Raw genomic sequence first — 23,734 nt, forward strand, 5'->3', positions numbered from 1 at the left:
GACTTGAGCCCATCTTAGAAATGTGCTCCAGCTGATTTGGTCATCCTCACAAAGACAGCTTTTGAAACAGGCAGACTGGGGCCAAATTGTGTCTGTCTTGACTTAGCTGGAATAGTGAGGCAACTCTCAAATGCTGGAGACATAAAAATGAGGTGGCTAAGCGCTAAAAGGACCAAAAAAAACCCCAACAAACCAACAACCCACTTCGGAATTTCTTTTTTAACATATATAAACAGAAGGAAAAATTAATTAAGTGAGAACCAGCACTACTGGCGTGCTCACAAAGGGTCAGGTAGATCTTTTGGAAAGGGCTGAAGCATTACAAACATCACGGCAGCTCAGGTCTCCAACGACAGCACTGCCCCTGCCTGCCGTGTTCACTGGGTCAGGACAAACACAGTGTGTCAACCACTGGCCCAAATTGAAAACGATCCGTCCAGATTTATTTATTCCTACTAAAACAAAATCCTGTTAAACAGTACGTAACTCTGTGTCTCTACAAACTCACAGCTATCTGCCAAACAATAAAAATTCCAAACTACAAAAGATGAGTTGTATTCAGTAAATATAAATGGGAAATTTAGGCTTTGTGTAGAATGTTTATCAGACTATTTACAGTGCAACACAGATCATTTGAGTTCAGATCTCGCCAGCTTCTCTCTCTTCTGATCTCTTGGAACGAGATTTGCCATTTGTGCTCTCGTGCCGCCTCTCAGAAGAGCTCTTCTCTTTTCTCTCTCTGTCTCGTGACTTTTCTCTTGAAGATCGATCTCTAGAAGATCTGAAGTACAAAGTAAACCGTTGCTATAAGCTTCACAACTAAAAGAATTTTCAAATATGCACAAAATGTCAACATCTTTCCCTAACAGGGCTGTGGCATAACACAAGTTTCTTACAGAAATGTGCCTAGGCACTGCGATGTCAGGGGTGGTGTCCCCCAAGACGGCAACTCTGGGCCCTCTACAAGCTTTATGTAAGAGAACGTCAGTTTTGCAGCACTGAGTGCACGGTGCAGCCTTTGTTACTCTCTCCTTGGAGTGAACCTTTCAAGCTGTTGCCACAGGGGCTCTCTGAGGTCTTCGCTGGGCCCTCTGTATTTAATTTAGTGGGCCATACTGAAGCGCCTGCAATTTCTTCCTCATCTATGACTCAGCTCTGTTTGTGCCTTTTAGAGTGTTTTTTCATTATGCTCTAAGCTAGTGGCTTTCTGCTCAGCTGCTTTAAATACCAACTGTATTCTTTGGACTCAAATGCTTGCTTAGCCCTGGGCTTTTCACTTTGCATCCTGACAAGCTTTGTCCTTGGCAGCATCCTGGGTTCAAAGTCAGGATGATGCAGATTTATATTCACAGCCCGCAACACGGGCAAATCTTTTCACAGACTGCCCAAATGACAGCTACAGATTTTCAGCAGTGCTTCACTGTGTCAGCCCACACAGAATTAAGCAGAAGGCTTCTTAGTAGGTCCAGTCAGAAAAGGCTGTTTTCCTCTGCGATTCATGCCACCGTATCGACTAGCTGCCTTCAAAAGGTGATGATCCTGAATGAGCTCTAGAGGGCTGGACCTCTTCAGACCTAGGCAGAGGCTTTCACAAGACCCCACAGAGCCAGCACGCCTTACTCTAAGACTCGGTACGCAGGTTTTTAATTTACAGTCACAAGAGGAGGACCTGGCAGGTACCTTAGAGGTTCCAGCTTTCATTCGTGTTGATCATAAGGTCTGGAAATACCACACCATCGATACATTAAAACCTTATAGTCCTCCATATCACATGAGCTATTTCATTTTCTTTAAATTGTGTCATTTAACCAGGGGCCAATATGAGTCTGCCTGATGACCCCATTGCCAGAACAATGCCTGCTGCCTGTAGTCCTCCTACCCAGAAATCTCCAGATCCTGCATCAGGCTCTCCATTTCCTTCTACATGTGAGACCTCAGACCAGCAGAACCAGAATGAAGGTTTCGTTAATTCTCAAGGCGAAAACAAGAGCTACACTCTCTCAGGGAACAGAGTTTTTCTGTTTGTTCTCTTGTTTTTTTGTTTTTTTTTTAACTGATCCTGGTCTCTCCACAGTTCTCAGTAATCTTGTGGAAGTATGTCAGCTAGCCAATCCCCCTAAAATCTCGATGGGCTGATTTGAATGCGTTCAAGGTTTTTGAAGTAATCCCTTACCTGCTCTTTAGTAATAGTTATTACAGGGTCTTCCTCACTTCCTAATTGTCCAAACTTCTTTTCTTTATTTTTCATGTTCAAGACAGATTTAAAAAAGGACTTTAGTATCTCAGCCATTGGAGAAGCAACAGTATTTACACACCCCCCTCAATCATTAACAGACTTATTTTTCAGACCATTATTTCCCTCCCCTTCATCAGGTATCCTTAAAACCTGTTCTTGCCCCTTAGTTAAAGTGACACAAGACACACAACAGCAGGTTTGTTTCTAGAACTGTACTCGAGTGGTGGTGCCTAATCAGGTGAGATGGTGCTGAAGCACTCCCCTATTAATTAGGAGCATTTAAAAAAAGGCAGATCTAACTTTAGGAAGCACCTGGTGACAGATTCACTCCTGGGCTTAGAAGGGCCGTAAGGAAACACAATGATTCCTTTGAATTTTCCTAATACTCCTACATATGCTTGCCTCATCCTTCCTCCAACAGAGTGGGTGTTCTGTCGAATTTCAGAAGAGACTTAAAGCCCTTCTTCATACAGTGCTTCTCCTCAGCAACAGAATGGTATACTCCTCCCGGCTTCCTTTTCCCCTCCCTCCAGTGCAGATTCCTCAAGAATAGTCTCTCTCGAGCAGCTTTCTAACAGAAGACTTCCCCCAGATCCCAAATCATACACTGCCTTCCCCATGCCAGCACTGAGAAAAAGAATCTGGGAAGCAGAAGGTAACCATAGAAATGTTAACGTCAAAGCTGTCTCTCAGTTACTTGGCTTTTACAGGCCTGGGGAGGCTGTTAGCTCAAGCAGGCCTTTCTGCTGCTTCTCATGCAAGAAAACCGGCAATTTCTTAGAGCTCAGCACTGCAAATCAGGGAACCAGTTCTATCTCCTAGACTCTCCTCTCAAGCTGGGACCTCACTGCACAGTTACTGCCCTACTGCTCTCACGTGAAGCCGTCTACAAACGGCCACTGGGAAGTCCTGCTTTGGCCCAGGAGCTGGTACAGGACATGGCAGATGCTAACCTGAGAACCCTGTCATACCCTCAGGGACTCACCCTAAGGGACTGGGGAGACTCACTATGATGCCAAGGACTCCCCTTTCCAGAAGCACTCATGTCAGGAATACATACTTGTGTTTTGAACTCCTGTCTCTGGACCCCCGTCGGTGACCTCTGCTGTGGCTGCGGGAACGGCTCCGGTGGCGTCTGTGTCGGTCTCGGGACCGGGAGCGAGACTTCCGCCGTTCACGGGAAGCTGATCTCGAGCGTCTCCGCCTCCTATCCCGAGACCGTGATCTGAAGAGGACACAGATTGCCTCAGACTCAGGAGATAGGCCAGAACATCGGGTCTGCATACCTGAGCCCATCTCTCAGACATTCCCAAGTAACAAACACCCAGAGCACCAGCACTCACCCCCACCCCAGCTGCGTACCTACCAACACAGATGGCAGATCACCCACAGAGTGGGCATCTCCCTCCTGGGCCTCATGCTATCAACAAAACGCCAATGGGTAAATTAGTTTTGCTGGGAAGCTCAAATATAAAGCTCCCACCGTTACTGTAAGCACGTGTCAATGCCTAGAGCAGAGCTTACCAACCCTGCCTCACTCAGAGTGAGGCCTGTGTAAGTAGGAGAGGCCGAAGTAAGTGGCATGTGAAATTACCATAACCCGTACGGCAGCCTGCCAAAAGAGCCTCCCTCATGAAAGTACTACACTTCAGAAGCAGGTTTGTTTCAATCTGCTCTAAAAGAAAAACAAAGGATGCCAATGGACATGAAAAGCAGTAGAGAGGAAGATCTCCAGGTACATGATCACAGAGAATGCTGTCATGCCATTAAGGCAAGCTCTTCACAGAGATGTAGGGGCTTTAATCTTGACTCTCTGTATTTTGACATCTGAGGTATGATACACATAACAGATATATTTCAGACATTAAAGCTATGGAAGTATGTTAAACATTTATTGAAAGAGGCATTCTTTCAAAAAAGTACATTCTTAGACTCGCACTCTGAAGCACACAGCACCCTCTGGTCCCGATCAGGCTAGCCAGCATCTGCTTTATAACCCAACGACCGACATTAAGTTGCACAGCACCACTGAGGTGCCCGAGCGGTAGCTCCCATTCTTTTCAGGGAGCAAAACAGAGAGACCGGGGCATGGAGTGAACTCGATCTGTGAAACCCAGGAAAAACCTCAGTAGTTGGATAGAAACACAAATAGGCATTTGGGAGAACTGCACACTCACCTTCGACGATCTCTATTTCTTGATCCAGACCTAGAAAGAAGAGAGTTAAGTGAGAGAAGTTATAATATAGCCAGTGTGTTTTCAATAGAACAACCCATCCACCCTGGCAGCTCTTCACAGGAACCAAAAATACCCCAGGTAGTATGTCAGTTAGAGAAAAGCTTGCCACTAAAACATTTAATTAGCTTCAATTTGAGGGGCAGGGAGAATTTGTCAAAAATTGAAGAACTTCATACAAACACTAGTTTCTACATGCAGAGCTTCCTGTCAGAACAGAAAAGGTCTACAAACCAATTCAGTCTCTATTATTAAAGCACTACAAAAACCTTCCCGACTACATCTGCTGTGCGTATTTGTTATATATACTCTTTACCCCCTGCAGTCTAACATCAACTAGATCAACGTTTTCAAGAAGTGCCACTCTCCAGTCAAAAAGACACTTGACAGTTTTCTGATTTTGGCTCCTTTGAGGTAAATGCACATTAACAAGGTTTTAATAAAGAGAAAACAGCATTTTCTCACTCATCCCATCTATTTAACAAGCATTAGAAGGAAATCTGCATCAATTATTTTTTCCCTGTTTGGAAAAAATGAGCTATAAGAGGGGACACAGACACAAGGTAAGAATACTGAAAAGTATACTGAAAATCTTTGATCCCAGACTTAGAAAGCCACTAGAGAAAAACAATCTAAACCTCACTACTCTTACTCACGCTTCCATGGCTTCAGAGCTCACGTGCAGCACACTTAGCTTAATGCTCTAAGCATTAGCTTTTGACAGTCTGTAAATAATAACGCCACAATTCTTTCAACTTCTGCAGCACCATTACTCAGCACCACTTAAAATACCACTCCACGCGTAAGAAACTCCCTGCCTCTTTCTCTACGGCCACAGTTCAGAGCCAAGTACACCAAAACATCAGACGCTGTCTGAATGGTCTCTTTGCCTTAACTGAGAAGTGGCCAGTCTCCCTATTTAGTGACTTAGACTCACTCCCGTAACTGCTCCTGTCTCCCTAGTGCATGCAAACTCACAGGGGGTGTTCCATTTACACAGCCACAGAGCTGTTCCGGCACTGTAACCAGAGATGCGGCTGAAAGCTACATGCAAAATTTTAAAAAGCAATAGAGAAACACCTATTTTTAATAACATCTTTTAAAACCGTACCTGGATAAGACAAGATTAAGAGAATCAATGTGCACCGACATTCCTTCACAATGAAATGGGATTGTTCAATCATGGTAGAAAGAAATAAAAACCATAGTTTAGAAAGGAATTCAGGTAGAAGGATCGTAAACAAGGTGGAGCTGAACTTGGAGTCAGGCAAATGAAGCATGTGCTGAGGCAACACACAAGACGACGGGAAAGCTGATAAACCAGGAGAGCAAGGCAATAACACACACCACCTTTTTCATGTAACAGAACCTGACAGAGCAGCAGGACCGCCTGTAGATGCCTGGCAGGCAGATGAATTTTTTTGGTGGCTGTAATTACTCCAAGTTCTTAATGTTCTTTTCCTCCTGATCACTTTCTTCCAAATCACCGTTGCACACATCCACACAAAACCTTTCTGCATCCCCAAAAAGCCTGGCTGCCCTTCCACGCCTACGATCTGAGCAGGAACATGCACAATAAACTCCTCATAATCACTCCCTAGTGCTAGACTTCAGAATTCAGGAAGCATCCAACAAAACAGCACTTTCTTTACTAGCCTGATTTAGTACACAGCAGGAGACAGCCAGTAGAAGACTGCTGTCCACAGCTCCTCTTTTCTGTCCCTGCATCACAGAGGCCATGTGCTGAGTTTCATAACCTGTGTTTTGTCCAACTTAACACAAAGGAAATCCATTTGGCAACTACAACTAGACTCGTTTGCTGGTGTACTCTGGAAGCAAATACCAAGGTCTGCACTTCCAAGCATGCCACCTCTCCACAGAATTTCAGTCTTTTACCGGGTAGCCCACAGCCACCAGCAACACCAAACAAAGGATGTGTGTTTATTTACCACTAGGGGTGAAAACGCAGTTCACTCATTCCTATGTGGAAATCACAGTTTAATTGACAAATCAATAAAGCCTGTGACAGGTAGTTTCACAAGTGAATATACAAGTTCCCATAATATGTCACAGTGCCTGTAAGTCACCAAAGAGTTCTCAAAATCAAGCGGTAGTCTTTCTCTCACCGAGTAACACTGTTAAGATGCCGTATAGGAAGATACGACAATAAGAGTTATGAAGGAAACATGTTTTCTGCAGTTCCTTCAAGCATCAAGCCCTGGTTAAGAGAGGAAGTCTGAAAGGCAGCATAAGTCACCAATTAGTTTTTGATGGAAAAATGCCCCTGTAAGCATGGCATTGCACAGCTCCCAGAGGGTAAGGTGTTGAGAAATGGAGAAATCTAGGCTTTAATCTCAGTTCTGACACTGAGTGTCCACTGGGAAAATTATTTTCCTTCTTTGGGTCAAGTTCTCATTTTGGAGAGGCAACGAGTTTGACCTCTGTATGGCAATCCTGGCTTCTTCATAACAAGTTTTTCTTTGGTATCTGAACAGAGGAGCACACAGATGCCTCCATACAGAGTGAGACAAAAGGCTGGCCGGTCTCTAAGTAGTGCCACATATGGAACTCAGACTTCAGGCCAACTCAATGCTGTTCTTAAACCCGTCATATCCAAAGCATTAAATAAATATTCAAAAGCAGTCCTCAAACTTCTTCATCAGATGCATCCATATATGAACTACCTGTGAACACAAGAGGCTCCTTAACTCCCAAGAACTGAAGGTTTAGGGTTTTTTTTAAAAACCACAAAAACCAAACCATAGATGTGCCACAGGAGGACAAAAGTCAGCACTTTGGGAGATGCAGACCAACTAGAGATCCAGAAGACTCTTCCTGAAGGCAACTGTTGAGCAATTTTCACACAGAAATGGCCTCCAGGAAGAAGAGGTACCATGGAGACATACACGCTGAGCTCATGTTAGATATGGTCCTACTGTTGCCACGAAGCAGCTGCACGGGAAAGCAGTTCTCATTTCATTTCCATCTCTCTGACCATAGCAACAGAGTGCTATATCCATGAGTGCAAGAGCAATCCCTTTTAATTAACTCCTGCACTCCTAGCCAGTTCCAGATTCTGCAGCTCCTAAATATAACTGCATTATTGACAATCTTGCATGGATGCCTGAAAGTTGTGAGTTCTCAGGAGAAAGCTGCAGCACGAACTTGCACTTCATGACACCAGGCAATCCACAGCGAGAGAAAACCCACACAAAACACCCTAACTGGAGAATGCCTAACAATGTGTGGCTTACAACTTCACAACACACCATAATCACCAAGCGGCAGACAACAGAAAATCAAGCTGCTTCGATTCTGGTATTTATTTGCTAGCATTTCCAGCAATGTTTACGCAGAAGCCAGCACCATCTTAAGACCATACTGCAGTTACACATCTCATACGCCACAGACATGGATGGCTGAAACACGCTCTTCAGTTGATAATGAAGAGTAATAAAAAGCTCTCCACAGGCAGCAAGGTTGGTTTTTTTGACACGAGAAGTACAAAAAGAGAAAGATGTGAGGTAAGTGGGGAGATGCTGTGATAATGAGAACATTCCTACTCAGCCACCTCCTCTGCCTGACCACAGCAAATCACCAGCCTCTCCACACCAGGCTGCTTAGCTGAGCTGTTTACACACAAGATTCCAGTTCTGTTCAAGTACAGAAGAAACAGTATTTCCAGTTCAGCTGGCAAGATGCAGAAGAGGTTGTCCTGAGAATACCAATGCTGCAGCCGCTCCCACTGCTCAAGGACTATAGAGCTATGAGCAGAGGGTGACCCATGGCCACGACCGCCAGAAGCAGCCACTCCCAGGGATCCCTTGGACCCCCTATAGGAAGGCTTTTCCAAAGCTGTGCCAAAAGCACCTCGCTGTTACCATCAAAAAGTTTTTGAGCAACACAGGCAGCCCATCATCTGGCTCACAGATATCAGTGACATTCTATTGTCACCTCCTAGCCTAGAAGTGAAGAGGGCTGTCCAGGGAATTTTTGCATGACTAGTGCCTTTTGAGCAGACCTAGCCCTCACTCATCTTAAAACTTTCCCACTCAGATGCACTGGATGAGGGCATTTTATCCAGATTCAGATTCCCAAAGGCAGGGACTAGACCAATACAGGGCTGAAGACTACAGGGAGCTCACATCTCCCAGATAAACAATGGCGGTTAAAACAATACATATACAATCACTCTAAGGTGGGGGGTTTGTGCATGTGTTTTCATCTTTCACTGAATGTCAAGGTGCTCACACAGCATCTGGAGCATGTCCAACAGCTACTCCAGCAGCTGATGCTGCTCTCCTGCAATGCTCAGATACAAGAAATCAGACTATTTCAAAAGCAACTTCACAAGCCACTTATCAACTTCCACTTACCGCCTGCCCATTCTCTCCTCTCGTTCTCTCTCCTCTCTCCGTCTCAAACGATCCTGGTTTCTCTTCTCTTGCTTTTCTGCCACTGTTTTCTAGAAAAAAAGTCCACATTGTATTTCAGCCACACAGTAACAGGTCAGAGAGATCTGCAGGGAGACTATTCCAATACTAAGACAAAATAAGACCAAGAATTTTTTCACTGCATTTTACGTGCTAGTCAAGATTACTATCAAGGTTCTCATTTTCCTCACAACTTCACTAACACACATCAGTGCAAGAAATGCCACTCCCTACTCTGATTTGCGTGCTTGTGCTCCAAGAGATGGGCCCGTAAGCTTTGAGGCAAGGGATTGTCTCACCACAAGCGTACACAACACACAATGGAACAGCACTCTGGCCTTGTGCCAATGATCAATCGAGGCACAGACCTCAACGTACCGCCTGATGAATAATGCAGAGGAATCACAACTCTTACTTGAGCAGACTAAAATGTCTGTTTGCAAGCAAGGCCAGTAGTGTAACTCCATTACAAACCATTTCAGAAATCTTCTGATCACTTCAGCTACAGAAGACATTTTTCACTGACAGCACTATGTGAAACTTCAGTTCAAGCATTTTGTTAAGAAGTCTCAAAGTCAAAAAGCGCAGAGTGACAAATTTCAGCCATATTAATAAAAAAATACAGGCAATTGTATCAAATGCTCTGAGGAACAAATGACAGCAGTGGTCTGGTTTGACTAATTCAGAGAGTACGTATTTAATTATCCAGATATTTCAGAACAGAACCAAGATGAGGCTACCCAAACCTCCATTTGAAGTTTCAGGGATTCTGCAGTCAGAAATTTCTGGGCTTTTACAAGCACTCTGCAAAGAATTAATTTAGTAAAAGTGTTGAATGTCTTCAAAACTACAAGGCGAAGGTTTAAAACAGAGAGAATTACCCTCAGCTGATCCAGTTTCTCACGAATCTGAATGAAACCCAAGTGTAATTTGCCTCCAAAGTGGTCAGCAAGACGCCGGTCGTTGTCATGGAGACCCAGATATGCTGAACAGACTTCACACACACGCAGCTTCTGCTGCTGGAAACTGGATGCAGGCATTGAATTTCGGTATTCTTCCTAAAGGGAGGCAAAAAACCACACAAATGTCAGGGAACCCTTTCATAGTCACAACCCTCCAGGGAAACCCCTGCAAAGAACTGCACTGCTGCTTTCAAGAATTAAAAAAACACCCTCAATATAAAGAAGGCACCATACAAAACACTTTGTGAGCACAGCTAACCTGACAGTCTATCCGTGCAAGGGACTAAGTATTTCAGAGGATGAATCCCTCCCCACCCCAGTCAGCTCTCTTCACTAGATAAGTTTCTGAAATGCTTTTCTTCATCTACCTCACTACACTACCAACTGCCTGCTGGCACATGGCTCAAACTGAAAAAGGAGGTGCTGGCAACATACGAAAAGAGACAGGACTCGCCCAGCTGTTTGTCATGCACTCAGCCTAGCCCAGTCCACTGTTACAATTCACAGCAGAACCAATGCCATACCTCTGCCTCTTTCTTTTTCGCTCGGACTTTCTCCACTTCCATCAGGATCTTTTGAGACTCATCAACATTTCCTTCAGCTCCCAGCTGTTCAGCTTTAGCTAGGAGTTTTCCAATGTCTTCATTCAGCTCATGCACCTTCTCTGCCTAAAGAGAACAATTAGGTTTTATTAAGATAAAAATCACACAGGACAACTTTTCCTTTTCCTCCAAAAATACTGTTTAACAAAATTGCTTGTTGGAAGACAGTAACAAATCTCTAAATGTCAAGAGTCCCAATAAAAAGGGACCAGTGGGCCAAGTACTGGCAATGCAGTCACAGACACATAGCAAAGAGAGAAACTAGGCATGCAGAGGACATCATCACTTCTGCCGCAAACAGTGGCACGTTTCTGGCTTACAGGACAGGACAGAGTATGCAAAACCAGCTTCAGAAATGTTTTGTATTGGCCTGAGGAAGGAAGTTCCCAAAGAGGAAACTGCAGGAGCATTTGTTATGTGAAAAGACAACAACCAAGGGATGGACTTACTATTCTAAGCTATTACATAAACATTGATTAGCGTGGGGGAGAAACCAATATGCTTTATTGCCCGGCTAAAACAACCTGTTTTAGAGTTCACGTTTTACACTACTATGGTCCTCTGAACCAGTAAGTTTGCCACAAGGACAGCCAAAGCAGCATTTGAGGAGGATGGCTGGAACCCATCCAGCCTTTGTGAAGCCTACCGCCCCAGTATCAATGGTGTCAGAGACAAGAGAGCATCAGTGCTCTCGCACAGACTTTCAGAACAAACGTTCAATGAGAAGACAATACCTTTGCAGACACTTCAGCACTGATCTCTTCCTGTGTCTCAGCCAGGCGTTTCTTGGCCAGTTCTGTTCTCCTATCACACTCCGCGATGAAGGATTCCAGATGATCCATTGCCTGCATATTCAGACAAATAATTGTGAATAAAGATGCTCTCTGTGCCAGATCTAGCTTTGACAGCCAACAGCTAGCTGGTGCAATCCCTGTACAATGCACAGCCAACCTCAAAAGCAGATGCCTTGAGACAAAAAAATAGGTGACACTGCAGAAAAAAATAACATTTGATTGCTACCCTTAAGTCTGTCATCTGCCTGGTACCTGACACAGTTCCTTTGCTCTGACACACAACAGGATGCTCACAGGAAGACTGCTTTGCACTAGAACTTCTAACTCATGAGCAACAGGTGCAAAGAAAAAAACACTTGAATAATATGAAAAGGAAAGACAGAATTGTTATTCCACTTGACCTGTTCCACCACAGAAAGCTAAATCCGGCAAAAGTGAAACTACAGAGCAGGCGGCTTTTAATGTTAAATCTCCTTTTGGGACAGGCCACCAGTTTACAATGACCTGGTAGAGAGCAGCAGGTGTGGGACGCAAGGAATGCCAGGGGAGGCTCCCAGCTAGCTGGAGTAATGGGGTTGTCCAGGCCACAATTACTTTTACAGTTTCAAGTTAGCAATCAAGCTGACATTTGGGAAGGGGCTGCACATTCTTGTCAGGTATCATATCAAATAACATGGCTAGCTGAAATGCCCACTAAGTTCTATTGTTCAGCCAAATAACATCAAGAGTCAGTTTCCAAAAAAACTAAAATTTCTCCGTACTCACATCCAGCTCAAAAAACAGGTCTCTCTCTTTACTTGCAATCTCATAATCTGCTCGCAGTGCCAAGTCGTGGATCTTTGTACATTCTCCCAGGTCCATTCGCTGTTGAAAAGAAAAAGGAAAATCAATGTAAGAACCCTCCATTATGGCAAAAAGCAGCAGATACTTAAATCTTGCCAACAGTATCATAACAAAATAACATCTCTTTACCAAGAAGAGCTTCCTCTTAACCTGTCAGTAAGGGAACTAGCCAGAAGAACTACATGCTTGCTAGAACTCATTTTCCAGGTGTTCCTGGAACAACATTATAATACCCCAAATGTTTTAGGTCCAGTCCTACTCCTGCTCTAGGTCACAGCACAGCCTTAGAAAGTGCTGGGAGGGAGCTGGGAAGGCACTGCATGCTGCAGCAGCAACTCCTTCAATGGACACCAACCACAAATGTGTCCTATTATGGAGCTACAGCACAGCAAAACATATAGCTTGGTACCCTGTTTAAAGCTCCCCTGGAAAAGCACATCTGTGTCAGGATGAGCCCTAGTAACGTAATGAAAGATAGCAAATTGTAGAACACAGACAGAATGCTTCCTATCAAAACCAAATGGACTTTAAGGGCTGCGGCCAGTAGAAAAGCACAACCCCATACCCAGCAACAACAGACTCCTAATTATACAGCTAGCCCCTTCCCACATTCAGCTGCAGCCTGGAATTTTAAAACTTGCCCAGCAAAGCTAATTCCTACGCATAAGCACATCTAATGAGATGTCCTGAGAGCATCTCCCTTCGCAGAAAGCTCCAACTTGCATGCTGCCCTTCACTCCCATTGCAGTCAACACTATTTCAACTTATTTTCCCCCAACCTAGTAGTTAACAGCCACGTGATCCAAAGTTAATTATGTTCTCAAAACATGGAAATTGCATTTCCACATTACCAGTATGTAACAGAGAACATTTATTCTTAAAGTAGAAAAATACGGTATTTTGAAAGCCAAAATAATAAAAGATCTAAGTGTAAGCCACAGCACAAATGGCAAGGTACGTGGCATGGCATGAAGGAACACACCAGCCAGCCACCGTCTTCTCTCCCAGTCACCACCAGTCCCAAGGAGCCCAAACCTGAACATGAACAGGTGTCAACTCACTGAACTGCAGAAAAAGCTAAATACAGCTAAACCAGGATCAAAGCAGAATCCCTGCAGAACACCACAAACTAGAGCTGGGGGTGCCAGTGACACTTATGCGAAGCAATGCACTCAGACAGCAGTGTTTAGAATGAAGCAAACCAATTAAAGCTCCACCAGGTAATGTTCAGGTTTTCAGCAGTTACCCATGTTATTAGCTTTTCTTTTTTAGACAAACAAACAAAAAACCTATTACAGATGACTTGCCATTATTTAGCCTTCCCCATTTTGCTCAGATTTACCAGAACAGGAGGCCACAGGCAGCAGGCTATAGAAACAGACACTGCATCCAGGAATAGTCCTGCTGAGCTCTCTAATGGTGGAAATTTAATGCCCACAAAAAAAAGCGTGCTGGTACTTTCAGAGCTTAATCATGTTCATCTTCAGGCAAGCCTCTTCAAAGAAAGCTAGAGAGCTACTGTTATTTTACCACAAATACAACTTTCCATGATATGACCTAAATCCTTTATTCTTATGGTCATTCTACTGAGATCCCTTTCCGATATAGGGAGAAAATAGCATATTAGATACAATTGTCACAGATCGTTAAGTATTTAAGTATTCTTATCTGAGCTCTTCGTGCAAGCTGAGGCACTAGCCCCACTTTAGAGAAGATGCTCCGACCTAAAACTTCAGAAAAGCCAACAGTGTGTACTCCATATTCCTCTCCCTGTTCGTTAAAAGGCAATAAATCCCTCAATCTCTTCCTCAGGAGGAGACAGATCAGGTCTCACCAGCATACAAACCTCAAGTTTTCCCCCGTGTCCTTCAAGATGATCTAGGTGCAAGGAGATTCTCACAGGTACGGCTCACTTGAGGTAAGACCACTAGCCCTTCTGTCTCAAAGAATCCTCTCGTCTCAGGGAGGCCTGTCACCAAATACTCACCCTTTCCAGCAGGGATCCTGACTTGCTCCAGTCAACACCTGTGGCTGGTTTATAATACAGGTATCTGAGACAGGTGACCAGCAGAGCCTGAGTAAAGATTTAACCCCCCGCTACACACAAAGACTGAATAAATGTAGATGCCACCGATAATTAGTCCTGCTCACATTTGCTGAGCAATCCACATTCTAAGGTATCTCTTACGATCTCCACTAAACTGCTAACTCACCAGAAAGTCTATTTCCATGAGGAAGGCTCTTTAATTGTAATCAGAGCTGCAGAGTTTCACCAAAGTAAAAAAGAAAAGCACAGACCCCCACAACACAATTCTGCAACCTACAGATTTCCACTCAATTGTACCTCCCAGTGGGGGACACAATTAGTTCTCTGAATGTAATTTCCAAGCTATGGTCTACCTGGGCAGCTTTCAGACTCATCTGTCCACTTATTAGTGGAGCTAAAATTCAGGAGGATTACCAGCTGATGCCATCTCTGAACGTGCTGCAGTACTTCCACTGACAGAAATATGCTCACCATTACCTGCAGAGCTAACTCAGGGCACACCACTAACGATCTAGTTGACAAGGCCCCTGATAACAGCACGTAGGCATACTAAACTAATTTCTGTTCTCCCAGAATTTTCCTCCTTATCCACAGAGACCAAAAAGAGAATCACTGTAGCTTATTTAGTGACGAGTTTAGACAAGTTTCTGGAGCCAAAAAAGAATAATCACAAGAACAAGCCAGATTAAAATTACAGCTCTTACAACCAGGAACACTGGCACACCTAAATAAAGCAAACATCAACATGCCTTCTACAGCTCTGAGGAATATTCCAGAGCTCTACATACTATCTGGACTCCTTCTCTTACCCTGCACCTGAAGGTCAGTGAATGGGACTCCATCGCATTTCACTGAGCACAGCTACACAAGGGTTCCAGCTTCCTGTTCGTCTCCAATCAGCCTCCCACTAAGGAATATATGTACACATGAAGGAGGCAGCAGTAACAATGCCTTCAGGGGGAGGATGCAACATAACCAGCACCAGAAGGCTTGGAGCATCTGTTGGAAGTTTCCAAAAAGATCCAAGGTTCTGATTTATGCAGTAATAACACATCCAGAGACGGACACTACCCCATCCAGCTGAGGCTGATTCACCCACACAGCCCTTCCCTTGATGGAGCACTGTAAGATGCCCATGAACCTGACCAGGATCACAAGGAAAGTCTGCACGTTCCAGTTAAGTCTAATTCTGTGCTGGTAGTGCTGACAGCTGAAACACTGTTCCTGTTCCGGACATCACATGTTCTTTCAACACAGACCTGCGGCACCAATACTTCTCCTTGTCCCCAGCAACCTGCTGACAGCAGTGTGGAGAGCTCCACAGCTACTTAAAGGCCACCACAAGATCATGTGAGTGATCCACAAGATCACTTGCACAGAAGCAGTCTTCCTTCCTACTCCCATAAGATTTCTGAGCACATATTCTGCAACAAGAGACAAGAGACAACTCACCGCAGACAAGTAACAACAGAAGCAAGAGAAACAGATTTCTCAGCGTGCTTCTCTGGCCCAGGAGACTCCCAACCCATCTGAACACCTCAAGACTTCCTTGTGCTTTGGCACTAGCTCCAAGTCACACACATCACTTAATTCAAACCCTTTGACTCACCATTTACCCTCTTCCTGGAAACATGCCAGAAGAGGTAGAAGGCAGCCTGCACCTTCAAAACACTGTCTGGGCCCAAAAAACTGTTGTAGAATCTCATGTCAACAAAATATACCCTAACCACAGTGACCTCCACGAAGGATGGAGCAGGCAGAAGGTGACTGAAGCAGCTTTAAAATTCCAAAATGGAAGTGAGGCGATACGAAAGCTGATAGAGCAATCGTTGAACAATACATGAGCTTCAAATTAATGAAAAATAAAGACAGAGATACACAGAGACTGGTATTCAACTCTTCCAACCTTATTCTTCAATAGCAGCCACTGAGAAACTAAAGTTTGAGCACTCAGAGCTGAGGCAGCTTTTGCTAAAGCTCTTTCTACTAGTGCTGCCACAGTCTTGCTATCACAGCAATACAGAGGAAGGAGTGCCAGCCCTCCCGTTTGTTGGTTACCCACTGTGTCAAACCCAGCTCCTGAAATAACAGCAGGAAGGGCTATAAATAACGACAGTATCTTTAAACAATCTGGTTAAGTAGATGGGGAATGTGAATCACCACAGCATTTAGTGTCAAACACAGAGGGTAAAGATGCATTTCAAACATCCTTATTCATCTCCATCCTGTAATTCTGTAACACAGCAACTACAAAAGACATGCACTGTTTTCTTTTGAAAGCCGGACTGCCTCTTTCATCTGGGCGCCTAAATTGAACACTTACTTTGCAAGATCTCACTGTTACAAGCCCATATCACCTTCAACTCTCAGAGAGAGCCAAACCTTTGAAAACTGGCCAGCCCTGTCCCCCGGGGGCAGCAGCGAAGGAGCCAAGGCAACCGTTTCAAACCAGTCAGGCAGTGACACACCACTCAGACCAACCGCCTCTAAAGACAAAGTCAGCCTGAGCTGCAACCTGCCATTACCACACGACCCAGTAATGGTGACAAAGCTCCCATTCCATCAGGGGAACACCATGCAGTCGGAGAGAGGAGACTGAAAACCTCCAAGGACGAAGGATTATTGCAGCTGTTAAGAAAAAACTTGCTAACCTAAAGATGCAACAGTGAACTACAGCACCCAGGACAGCACACTAGCTACATTGCAAGACCTCCACAGGACAAGTTTCAGACCCTAACCATTTCAAACCGCTGAAAGAGAAAAAACCTTGCAATTTTACATGGGATTCTGAGAGAAAAAACATTTCAAGTGAATTCTGAGAGCTCCTGATTTCAGTGGTTCCATACACGGGTCACAAAAACTGAAATTAGAATTGTGACTGCTCCTTGGGCACAGAAAGCCTGATCTCCCATGCAAGCTACCCACGATGCACAGATGAGCCCTGAAGAGCTGTACCAACGTCTGCCCCACCAGAGTTTCTCATTACAGAGAATATACTTACTGTTCCAGCCAGGATATCATGAGGACAGCAATCCAGAAGGTGGCTCTTGCAAACACGATCATCTGTAAACTTCACCCTTTGTCTGGTTTCATCTCCTGAAATTCATTTGTGGTTTTAAATAAGGACACATTAGAATACCGACAAGAGAACAAAGACGTCGGTATGATCATTTTGCCTCAATATGCAGATTAAAATACTTGGTGTTCCTGCTCCCCAAAATTACTCGAAAAAAAGCTTAGAGGGTAACAGGATATTCTGGAACACTTATAATTGGCAACAAACACTATTTTAGCATTTATTCATCCAGTACACCATGTTAAACACAGTGTTGGTGAGCCAAGTAACGTCCAAGGCCTGTCATCCATATAAAGAGACAGCACAGCCAGAAGAGAGAAAAGGAGACAGACAGCCTGGCTCACAGCCAAAACGTTTTAAATTTTTTTTCCCCACCTCTTTTTGGTTTTTTTGTTGTTTTTTTTTTTTTTTACTGTGAGGAGAGGGGCAGGAGGTACCAAAACCCACACTATCAGAGGGCCATGAATCACAAGACAGGGCTGTGCCGGACAGTTTTTATAGGCAACTGCTATTTGCTTATCTGATAATTAAGACATCGGTCCATCTGGTTTGAAAACCAAATATGCAGTGTGCTTTCCAAGGCCGTGCAAAGATGAATCTTGTAGGTCTTGGCCTAGAACACGAAGCGTGCTTCCCACCCACATCCCACCCTCAGAAGACATTTTACACTCAGGAGCCACTTAAACAAGACAATATCAGAAAAGCAAAAAAAAAAAAAAAAAAAAAGGAACAAAGTTAGTCAATACACACTGCGAGCTCCAACATATACTATACCCATCTGCATTCTTCAAGACCTCAGCTGCAGAATTTTATGCCCACTGTTGAAAAGTTTTAAAGGAAAAGTTTTCTTGCCCACACCTGCAGTAAGGAAGTCAGGGGAATGATACATAAAAGTAAAGGCAAAGTGGTAATGGTATGTGACAATTTTAAAGCTCATCTGTGTGTATGACACAGGTATGTGTAATACTAAAGTATGAATATAGTTTAGGATTCGCAAGCATCCAGGAATAATGTTGTGTCTACTGAAAATGTTTTTTTTTTTAAATTTTTTTTTCTTTCTAAGCTACACTTTTAAAGTTACTTGTGAAAAAAAAAGCAAACACTTTTTTTTTTTGTTATAACAGCTTTAAAAATTGGTTGTGACTCACGGCTCGATGAACATGAGGCTTTTCTGCAACTCCCTTGCAGATTGATGTAGGCAGGCAAAGATACACTGAACCTTTATAAATAAAATAGAGGGGCCACAATTGTTCAGTTTGTATGAAATAAAAATATGGGAAGCAATTCAATAGCAACTCAATACACAAAGAAAGAAAAGCACTTATTCACTTACGAAACAAAGTGCAAAGTACCTGAACAGCCCTGCTAATGTGCCAAAGGGAATTTAAGTAATCAGCGAGTCCAAGAAGGGAGATACAAACGGCAGCGGGCCCGTATTTTGCACAGTCTGTCACTACACCGGCCGGCTCCTGCAGGCACACCTACCTACGTGCCTCTGGATGTACGGCGTGGCCCGAGCACGGAGCCTTCCCTAAAGCTCCCTGCGGCAGCCGGGGCCCGGAGCGGCGGGCTCCTCCCGGCGCTGGGCCACGCCGGGCGCTGTCTAGGGCCAGGGGCGAGGCGGGCCCCTCGGCCGGGCAGGCCTACCCCTACCGGGCTCCCTGTGCCGAGCTCGCTAGGCCGCCCCGAGGCGCGGCGAGGCCCGGGCCCGCTCCGCCGCACTGCCCGTCGCGGGGCCGGGGCCAGGCCGCGGCGGGGGCGGCCGGGGGCTTCGGCTCCGGCTCGCCGCCGCCCCCCGGCGCGGGCGGCGGCCGATCGCACCGCAGGTCCGTAGCGGAGGCGGCGGCTGGACCGGGCCCCGCACGGTTGAGGCGGCCGCCAGGCCGCGGCGCTTCCTGCAGGCCCCGCCCGCCCCTACTCACCGTCCCGGGCCGTGCCCATGAGCTGGTCCAGCAGGGCCCGCATCTGGGCCTGGGCCGACATGGCGGGCGCGGGGCCGGGCCGCGGGGCGCGGCGGGCGGGCGGCTCCGGCCTGGGCCTGGGCGGCGGCGGCGGCCTCGGCGGCGGCTCCGGCCTCGACGGCGGCGCGCGGCGGGCGCTGGGCGGAAGCGGCCCCTCCCGCCACCGCGCGGCATGCCGGGACGGGTAGTCCGCCGGCGGGGCGGGGCGCGGCGCCCACAGCTGCGGCCCGGGCTGGCGCCGGGGAGTGGGGCCGGGGCTGGCCGGGCCTGGCAGCCGCTCCGCCCTGGCGCCGAAGGGCCCCCGCGGGGCTGTGCGCCGGGCCGCCTGCCCCGGTTCCCCGGCCCTAGTGGGACGCCCGATTAGCGGTGCCAGGGGAGGCCCGGGCGGGGGGCCCGGCCCCATCAACGGTGCTGCCCCGCACCCGGTCCCGGGGTGATGAGTGTGGGCTCGGTAGCTGGGCCACAGTGGCTGCTGAGCCATGCCGAGCCATGCCGGGCCCTGTCAAGCCGTGCCAGGCCATGCCAAACCATGCTGAGCCATTCTGAGCAGTGCCGGGCCCTGCGAAGTTGTGCCAGGCCATGCTGAGCTGTGCTGAGCCATGCTGAGCCATGCCAGGCTCTGCTGAGCCATGCCAGGCCATGCCAAGCCATGCTGAGCCATGCCAGGCCCTGCCGAGCTGTGCCGTGCCGGGTGGATGATGGTGGGTGCCAGCAGGGAGCAGACCAACAGGTACCCATGGTTATCAGCTCCCACCTGCCATGTTTTCCCGGAGGTGCCTGGGCGGGATGGCTGCTGCTCCCACCCTGGTGCTGCCAGTGCATGTGTTTGGAGAGGGCAGAGGGAGTGCTGGGAGCCAACGTGGTGCCTGGCTCTGCCCTGGCAGGGTGACCTGACCAGCGGGGTGACAGCCGTGCCCAGGCTGGCACTGTCCCTGCCAGTGCTGCACCACACCAGGGGCTGGGGACCGCACCTCAGTGCTGGGGGACAGCTCAGCCCAGGGTGCAGGGTGGCAGGGAGTGCTCTGAGGGGACAGACCAGGAGCTCTGGCCATCCCCAACCCCAATGGCCAGGGTCCCACCCCCTGAATGTCCCCAGCACAGACGGTGATGGGGTCTGGGAGCTGTGTCAGACCCCCACCATCCTGTGCCCTGCAGCTGTCACAGGCAAGCTATCCTGTGTCGCCCAGCCACGCTGTGTCACTGGCCCTTTCCAGTCCCCTGGCCATCTGTGTCCCCTGGCCATGCTCTGTGCTGCCCCAGACGGCCCTGCTGGCATGTCCCACTGCCCAAACAGAAATGGCACTTCTGGCCACAGCTGCCTTGGGACCTGAGCTGCTCACCATTGTCACCGCCCTCAGTCCCTCACATGCTGCGTGGACCAGCATAGCCACATGCTGTAGCAGAGACACGGGGCACCCCAGCACCCCGTCCATGGTGACAACGCTGCCACCCTGTCCCCACTGCGGGGCTGGCCCGGCTACTCTCCACACAGCACATTCCCACCTCTGCATCCACAGGCGCTGCCTGGGGCAACCAGCCCAGCTCCCTGAAGCACCTCTTCTGCCAGCTGTGCCATCGGGGCCATGTCTTGCTGCCTCAAAAGATTCCGAACCCCATCCTGGGGCTGGTCAGGGAGCCCCACATGTACCTTAGGGAGGCACAAGGCCGGAGATGGGGGATCCAGACCCTCACAGGAGCTGCACAGCACCTGGGGGGACCCCACAGAGAGGCTTTGCCTGCTGCAGCCACAGCGGCAGCACCTGTTTGCAGAGGCATCGCTCAATACGCAGTATGTTCTTCAGAAGATCCCTACTCCAGGAGTCAAAATAGCATGAAATTTAATTTTACGCCTATTTGACAAAGCTTGATTTCACCTCCAATCAGCAGGGAGATAAGAGCCCTCGGCACAAGTGTGCGGGCAGTTTGGCAGCTGGGGCTGCCGATTTAATAGGTGAATTTACAGGAACAACACTTGAAAATCCCCTGGCTAGTGAACCATTAAGGTGAGCCCTGCCTTCCGTCCCTGCGTCCCTCCCCGCGCCGCTCTCCCGTTGCTGGGTGCTAAAGCAAACCCCAGCTCTGTTTACCAAGTCTACTATTACAATACAGCTACCAAATATTTGCCAGCCGTCAGCTCGCTGCTCCGCTATAAATACTTCAGGCCCAGGTGGAGGGACGGGAAGGGGGAGCAGCACGGGAGCCTATGCATGGCTGGGCGGCAGCGCCAAGGTGAGTGCCGAGCCGCGGCCCCGGGCGATGCCCTCCTGCACCGGGGCATTTCTCTGGCTGAGGGTGGCAGTGGGGAAGGCTGGCTGTGTCACCGGGGCGGTCCTGCTCCCCTCTCCCCACAGCCCAGAGGTGTGTGGTGCCTCGGGAGGCTAAGCCCCCCACCACCTGCCCTGGGGTAGCACGGAGGCAGGAGCAGGGGTCCCGTGGTGGGGATGGCACAAAGAGGGACGCACGGTGACCCCAGAGATGGCAATGATGCTGTCTCAGGCAGGATACATGGTCCAGCACGGTGCTTGGCATGGCAGGAGCAGGGCTTGTCCCCCAGGGTTTGTCCCCTGCCCCAAGACTCTTTCGGGGCCGGGGCTGGGGCAATGGCAGTTCCAGGCATGTGGCCAGGGATGCCCTGCAGCAAGGCAGGGCTGGGAGCTGGGGACCCCAGGGCACAGGTAGCGCTCACTACAGATGGGCTTCGTCCAGTTCAGCGAGACCCCGCCATGGCTGGAGCCCCCCAGGGCTGTGCAGGGAGGTGGCTGGGTTCACCCTGTCACAGCAAAACCTGTGGGGCCATTGTGTGGGCAGAGCACAGGGCTCAGCATCCTAGATGCTCAGCCCAGGGCGGCAGGGTGCTGAGCACAGGGTGGCAGAGTGCTGAGCGCAGGGTGGCAGGGACAGCTAATCCCAGGGTGGCAGGGTGCTGAGCCCAGGGTGGGTGTTGTGTCCCATTCACCTCCACACACAGCCCCAGGGTGGGTGCTGAGCCCAGGGTGGGTGCTGTGTCCCATTCACCTCCACACACAGCCCCAGGGTGAAGGGGCACATCTCGCTGCCCCACAGCTCTGCGGGACATCTCCGCTGCCCCACGGCTCATAGCGTAGGGGGGTATCCCCACTGCCCTGCATCCCATGACTTGGTGGGGACACCCCTGCTGCCCCATGTCCCACAGATCAGTGAGGACATCTCTGCTGCCCCACACACCATGACTTGGGGATGTTCCCATTGTCCCATATCCCATGGATTCGGGCAGACATCCCTGCTGCCTCATGTCCCGTGACTCAGTGGGGACGTCCCTGCTGTCCCATGTCCCAGGACTCAGTGGGGACATCCCTGCTAGCCCATGTACTGGGACTAGGTGGGTACACATCCCTGCTGTCCCATGTCCCATGTCTTGGTGTGAATGTCTTTGTTGCCCAGTGTCCCAGGGCTCACTGGGGATGTCCATACTGCCCCATGTCCTATGGCTTACGGTGGACATCCCCACTGACCGGCAGCCCCAACCTTGCCACTGTGCGGCATGACACGGTTCCCCTGCCACCTCAGGGCTGAGTGCCACTGCGGGGTGGTGGCGTGGGGAGGGTGCTGGGGCGCCTGCCATCCTCACTCCCTGTCCCTGCCCGCAGGGTGAGTCCAGGCCCCGGGGTGCCCCTGCGTGCTGACATGGCGGCAGGTGTCATCCAGCCCCTGGCTGAGCTGCGGCTGCCCTCACCCTTCCCGCACGGCCTGCTGCTGCCCGCACGCCCTGAGCCTGACTTCCCCGACCTCTCCGAGGAGGAGGAGGAAGAGGAAGAGGAGGAGGAAGAAGAGGTGGCGGAGGAGAGCATGAGGCCAGAGCTGGCCATCCCCAGCGCTGCTGAGACTACTCTGCGGCTCCTCAAATTTTCAGAGCTCATTAGCTGTGACATCCAGCGGTACTTCGGGCGGCGGGGCCGGGACGAGGCCACCAGCAGCCGCAGCATGCCCGAGGACTGTGGCTCGCCCCGGAATGTCGAGGCCCAGCAGGAGGCCACGGCACCGCGGGGCAGCCCTGGGGCCATGCACAGGCTGGGGCCACTGGCTGAGCTCTTTGAGTATGGCATGCACAGGTGCCTGCCCGCCCGGGCAGCCGGCGGCAAGACTCAGCGGCTGGAGAAGAAATATGGCCACATCACCCCCATGCACCGGAGGAAGCTGCCGCCCTCCTTCTGGAGGGAGCCAGGCCCCAGCCCCACCAGCCTCCTCCATGCCGGCACCCCCGACTTCAGCGACCTCCTGGCCAACTGGACAGTGGAGCCAGGGCCAGAGCTGCCAGATGCCAGACAGGAGCTGCCGCCCGTGCCGGGCCAGCCAGGGCTAGAGGCTGAGCCCTTCGCTGGGCTGTGACCCCACCATGGGCCCGGGGGCCCCTGGCCCTGCCACGTGCCACCCAGTTGATGATAAGCCTGGTGGCCCTGGTGCCATCGCCAGGGCACCTAGAGCTGCCGGGTCAGAGCCGGCAATGGGATGAGTGAATAAATGACTCCTGCCAGGCACCAGCGCACGCGGTGTCCTTTGCCACCGGCCA

At 49.0% G+C, this 23,734-nt stretch overlaps 2 protein-coding genes across 5 annotated transcripts; one reads left to right on the forward strand and one right to left on the reverse strand.

Annotated features, from left to right (window-relative positions):
• Positions 1–421: 421 nt before the first annotated feature.
• LUC7L (LUC7 like) lies at positions 422–19,348 on the reverse strand. Of its 4 annotated transcripts, none has more exons than XM_040592644.1 (11): positions 19,150–19,251; positions 18,376–18,446; positions 17,153–17,247; positions 12,027–12,125; positions 11,202–11,312; positions 10,390–10,533; positions 9,785–9,961; positions 8,847–8,935; positions 4,414–4,443; positions 3,297–3,461; positions 422–781 (listed from the first exon to the last, which is right to left on the reverse strand). In XM_040592644.1, exons 4-11 carry the CDS (start codon positions 12,120–12,122, stop codon positions 640–642), a joined length of 954 nt encoding a protein of 317 aa, XP_040448578.1. In that variant the 5' UTR covers positions 12,123–12,125; positions 17,153–17,247; positions 18,376–18,446; positions 19,150–19,251; the 3' UTR covers positions 422–639. The 4 variants fall into 4 exon arrangements, with proteins under 4 accessions (XP_040448578.1, XP_040448575.1, XP_040448576.1 ...); XM_040592643.1 differs by lacking the exon at positions 18,376–18,446 and adding an exon at positions 2,174–2,235 and having other exon boundaries at positions 580–781; positions 19,150–19,279; XM_040592641.1 differs by lacking the exon at positions 18,376–18,446 and having other exon boundaries at positions 19,150–19,348.
• A 1,952-nt stretch (positions 19,349–21,300) lies between these two features.
• Positions 21,301–23,690, forward strand: PERCC1 (proline and glutamate rich with coiled coil 1). The gene is made up of 2 exons (XM_040591733.1): positions 21,301–21,417; positions 22,815–23,690. Exons 1-2 carry the CDS (start codon positions 21,392–21,394, stop codon positions 23,551–23,553), a joined length of 765 nt encoding a protein of 254 aa, XP_040447667.1. The 5' UTR covers positions 21,301–21,391; the 3' UTR covers positions 23,554–23,690.
• Positions 23,691–23,734: the final 44 nt, after the last annotated feature.

Source organism: Falco naumanni, chromosome 4 (assembly GCF_017639655.2).
Source record: "Falco naumanni isolate bFalNau1 chromosome 4, bFalNau1.pat, whole genome shotgun sequence".
Lineage (NCBI taxonomy): Eukaryota > Metazoa > Chordata > Aves > Falconiformes > Falconidae > Falco > Falco naumanni.